This window comes from Tachysurus fulvidraco, chromosome 14 (assembly GCF_022655615.1).
Source record: "Tachysurus fulvidraco isolate hzauxx_2018 chromosome 14, HZAU_PFXX_2.0, whole genome shotgun sequence".
NCBI classification, from domain to species: Eukaryota; Metazoa; Chordata; class Actinopteri; order Siluriformes; family Bagridae; genus Tachysurus; species Tachysurus fulvidraco.
This window is the reverse complement of record NC_062531.1, coordinates 12294346-12299423: the sequence shown is the minus strand read 5'-3', so window position 1 is coordinate 12299423 and position 5078 is coordinate 12294346. Positions and strand designations below refer to the sequence as shown.

The 5078-nt window shown below is 38.6% G+C and overlaps 1 protein-coding gene across 1 annotated transcript; it reads right to left on the bottom strand.

The window, feature by feature from the left end:
* Positions 1-309: 309 nt before the first annotated feature.
* On the bottom strand, positions 310-4767 carry emilin3a (elastin microfibril interfacer 3a). The gene is made up of 4 exons (XM_027167538.2): positions 4089-4767; positions 3516-3635; positions 2653-3332; positions 310-2475 (listed from the first exon to the last, which is right to left on the bottom strand). The coding sequence occupies exons 1-4, from the start codon at positions 4247-4249 to the stop codon at positions 560-562; spliced, it is 2877 nt and encodes a 958-aa protein (XP_027023339.2). The 5' UTR covers positions 4250-4767; the 3' UTR covers positions 310-559.
* Between the last annotated feature and the right edge of the window lie 311 nt (positions 4768-5078).

Here is a 5078-nt window from a genome sequence, read left to right as displayed (position 1 = left end):
CATGAGAGGCAAGGCTTGACTAGCTGGAGTAAAGAATAATTATTATACAGCTCTTATCAATGACATTATGTGTGCCCATTATTCCTGCTTCCAACACACACACACACACACACACACACACACACACACACACACACACACACACACACACACACACACATATATATATATAATGTTCCCATTACAATCTAAAACATTTCAAATAATTGCATTTCAATAGACTTTTTATTTTTAAAATAAATACTTTATGTTACAATAAACATTTAGCAAAAACAACATTCAAAGTATCACTGTAAAAAAGTAGGAAGAAATATCCAATACATTACAGACTCTGTATCAATTATTACACATCTCCTAGAAACAATATGAAATATAGAATTTCAATCAGTACAAAAAGTATAATAATAATAATAATAATAATAATAATAATAATAATACACCAATAATTAAACCAAGAGTAAACTGAGTAAAAATTAAATGCAATATGCTGATTGGCCTGTGAGATGTCTTTAAATGTATTTCCCAATTATTATGGAGCTTCCCTGAAGCCATCTTTTACCTATGTGGAATCTAAAAACTGGTCTCCTCTTGGTTTAGGTGGTTCAGCAGTGTGTTGCTCTTCCCATAGTGGAGATACTGTCATGAAGTGGTCCTCTGTTAACCCAGGGGCCTTAGTGCAGTTTTTCAGTCCATCTCTTAGCTCAGATAGCTGAAGGGAATGATTCACAAGGGTGCTGTTGACCTGGGAGAAATATCCATCTGAATGCTTTTCCAGTTCTCCTCGGATCAGGTCCAAGTCTTCAGACAGCTGTGACAAGCCACCACACTGATCTTCTACACGGGCCACACGTCCTCCTACATCAGTTACCTCTTTCTGGACTCCCAGAGCAGTTGAACGACAGGTCTGGAGTTCTGAAGCCAGTCTTTGCCGTAGATCCTGCAACTCACCCTTCAGACGATTCAGCCTTCTCTCCCCAGCACCCAGCATAGAGGCTTGCCGTCCAACCAAGTGCACCACACCCTTAACCTGATGTGCGAGCCTCTCCTCTCGTTCTTGCCAGGTAAAATTAGCTTGTCCAACGTCATTAACCACCTTCCCAAACGAGTCTTTTAGTCCATGAAGAGTGTGATTGACAGAGCGCATGGTTACCTTTAGCAGGGTTACCTCACCTTGAAGCTCCTTCTCTTCTTGCCTCTTAGTCAGCTGCATGAGTAATGAATTTAGAGTTGCATTTAGATTGTCTAGTCTTTCTGTCTGTGCACTGAGCTGCCCATTAAAATTTTCATGTGTTTTATTATCTTTCTCTTCCAACATTTTCAGTGGTTCACCATATTCTGTAAGGACTGGTTGTGAAGCACAAGAGGAAGTGCAGAGAAGTTCAAGGGCGTTAAGATGCTTCTGAATGAGGTCCAGATCTACATCTACCCTCTTTTTGAGAGACTTGAATTCTGTGTCTAATGTGGGCACTGTCTGTCCTTCAACCAGAGCTGGAGAAGTAGCATTACCTAGTTCCTCTATAGCAGTAAACAAACGAATTTCAAGCTCCTTCATCTTTTCCTCCAAGCAATCCTCTGAGATACTAGCTGTCCTATCAGCAACACTTCCTTTTTGCTTCTCTGGTGTACTCAGCAGTGACTCTACATAGGCTAGTCTACCTTCTATCATGCCCTCTACATGGTCCTTGTGACCGCCAAGCTCGACTTGAAGGTGCCCTTGTGACTGGTTCAATCCATCCATTGACTGCTCTATAAGAACCAGCCTTTCAGTCATTCCAGATATTGCTGTGCAGCAAACATCTTCTGGTTCTAGACCTTGTAGCTCAAGGTTTGCAAGCTCCATTTTCAAGGATGTCACACTACCATTTATGACCTGCTCTAGCTGTTCCTGTCCTTCCATTAACTGCTTCTTGCACTGGAGATGCACCTCCATCACCCGATCTTCACAACGCTGCTCTGCAGTCTCCATACGCTTGTGAAACTGTCCTAAGATAGCTGCTTCTGCCTTACTAAGTTTGGTCTCCACCAGTATCTCCAAGGCTTGTTGAGAATCTGTGATGTTTACCGCCCCAGCAGACAGCCTCTGCAGGACCCCGTCATGGTCCAGTACTGTCTTTTTTAATTCTACAAAATCTGTGCTCTTAGACAGTAAATCAGCACTTAGCTCTGCAACTTTTTCAGCCAACTCACCCAGCTTTGAGAAATTAACTATGGCATCTGAGCCATCTATATGTGGTGCTCCTCCAGGCAGGTCTCCAAAACCAACAGTCATGTCCTGAGATGCAACGGCAATAGGGGCTGGAGCTGCAGATAGAAGTGTAGAGAGCATGCGGTTTGCATCTTCCCGGAGTGAAGCACGTAGGTGGTCTTCTAAGCCAGTCACTTTAGCACGAAGTGTCTCAAGACCAAGTGAAAGCCGTTGCACATCCTCTTCCATCTGATTTAAACGATCAACATTGACACTGCTCTCTTCAGCAGCTAAAGTGAAAAAAATGCAGATAAATAGTTACAAAATAATAGTCAAATATGGATTTTCACTGAGGATAATTGAATGAATGTTGAACTATTACACCTTGAAAACTAAGAAATTGAAACAGTTTACATGTTGTATTATAACAAGCATGTGGAAGTGTTAAAAAATTCCCTTAATCTCACCCTGATTTAGCTCACTGTCACCCGAAGAGGAATGTGTTTCAGGAAATGGCTTTGTGTCTGGTCGTGTATTCGACTGTTGGAGATCTGGTGTAGGATCCTGGTAGTTTGTTATTGGTTCATGATCATCTGGAATGGGATCATGTACAGAATCCTGATTATTAGACAGAGGGTTGTGTTGTTCCAGCACTGTATCAGGATGATCTGTTTCAGGTTCTCCATAAGACTCAAATGGATTTTCTGGATAAGACGGTGCAGCATTAGCGCCAGGATATTCATCCACTATGTTAGAGGGTGCCAAGGGTTGATTCCAATGGTTTCTGTAATAGTTGGATTGGGACATTGGACTCTGAAAAAGAGGCATTGGTCCTTTGTGGAAAGGCACTCTCTTTTCATAAGCATTCACTGCATCATTAAAAGGTGGCATTCGTCCTTTGAAGGCAGGCATTGGGCCCTTGAAAGGTGACACGGAACCTTTGTAAGAAGATAGGGGACCTTTATGAGATGGCATAGGACCTTTGTAGGATGGCACATGACCCTTGAAAGGGGGCATTGCTTTCATTCCATAAGCAGTTGGTCCCATGTCACAACCAACACCAGTGAATCCATGACAACAGCGCCACTCTAACTCAGTTATTGTCTTGTATGCCACTTTAAACATTGGCTTGTAGAGCATCCGGTACCTTTGAAATTAGATAGGGAGTACACAAATGTAAATAATCAGATTCTGTGTTGTTTCAATGTTGGGAAACATACTCCATCTTTTCTCAAACAAATAATGTGAAATGGTCATCTTTGCAGTAATACTTAATTATTTTACACATTAGTACTATAATACTACAAAAGATATTTGTAGTATTGCGTACCTAAGTCCAGGACACTTCTTCCCCCAGCCACATTTTTTGTACTCCGCCTTCACATAAGGAGCTGCACCATCCTGAACAGTGTAGGAAACACTCTTTTCCACTACATATGCACAGTGGTTTCTAGAGAAAAAAATGGCAAGGCAGAATATAATATTATCCTGTAAAAATTGAAATATTTTTTCCAAAATAATAACCACAGAGGATATTCAGATTTCAAAGAAAAATATAAATGCTGGCTGATCATTAAAAAAAGTACAAGCTAACAGTTAAAAAGAATAATAAATGATTAACAAAGACAAAAAAATTATAACAGAATATTAAAATTTTACAGAATTAGAAACTTTTTTAATATTTTTTTGTTTAATAGTACCAGAGAAGAATTCTATCTTCAATAGTAATAAAACAAATCAATATGAAAAGAAAAAATTACATTTACATACATTTAAATTCACATTTAATGAACTAAATAGGTAGCCAGCTATTTATTGAAAACAAAACTTGTATTGTTTAGTGACGTATTAGATCTTTCTTGAACACAGGTGCAGATATTTTTAATATTCTTGTAATACTCACTTGTATCTAGCAGTAGGTTTGCCAGAGCTATAATGAGAATTGTCTCCTGACTTGTAGAGGCTGAAACGGTTGGATGTGGGATTCAAAGCAACAAAAGCATTTGTAACAGCTATGTTAACACTCATAAAAATGAGAGGGCTCAGGACATCTAGCCACAGCATCTTCAGCAAAGTGATTACTTCAAAGAAAGTCCAAAAACCAGAAGAAACTTTTGAATTTTCCAAAAAATATGAAGTGTCAAATGCACATTTCTAGTAGTGATGGTCTGGAGGCTTCTGTGGTCTGGGCACCAGCCCTCACAACCAACTAATAAAGAACTGTGTGATTTGCATAGTCCCACCCTTTAGTCCACAAAATACACAGGAGTGTGGCATTTTTAACACACACACACACACACACACACACACACACACACACACACACACACACACACACACACACACACACAGACACACACACACATCCAATTCGTTTGTTATTTTAATACTTTTTTCCCTTTTACTGAACTTGCTTTAATTGATCCACTATTCTGTTAAAGACACTTAATTTATTCTTTGAGCTGAAGAGAATAAGTTACTGTATTAAATGGAAAACAGAATGGTGGATATATAATAGGTCATTTAGTAGAGACAATATAACAAATAAAGCAATGAATGTTAATTTTAATGTGCTACTTGTCTTTCAACACTCATATCAAGATTAATACCACATAAATTAAACTTTAACTACAAATTAAATTTAACTACATAAATTAAACATATAAAAAAACATTTATATTTCTTTTTTTCTTTTTCTTCTCATCAACTGGATGCAGTGCAATCAATTATTGTTATGTTAATTATGCAATCAATTATGTTAATGTAGGGTTAGTAGGGTATAATCACATAAAAAGGAACATACGGTCATACAGTCTAGCACTCAGAAAAACATTGAGGCTGACAGTGGTTTGGAATAAATTCACTTGATATCAGGTAAATAAGATCAGTTAAA

Bases quoted from the DNA above. Each gene is read 5' to 3' on its own strand.
- emilin3a (XM_027167538.2), bottom strand. From the start codon at position 4,249: ATGCTGTGGCTAGATGTCCTGAGCCCTCTCATTTTTATGAGTGTTAAC. The intron at 3,636-4,088 runs GTGAGTATTACA...TTTTTTCTCTAG, and splicing joins AAACCTACTGCTAGATACAA to AAACCACTGTGCATATGTAG. The intron at 2,476-2,652 runs GTGAGATTAAGG...TTTTCACTTTAG, and splicing joins TGACAGTGAGCTAAATCAGG to CTGCTGAAGAGAGCAGTGTC.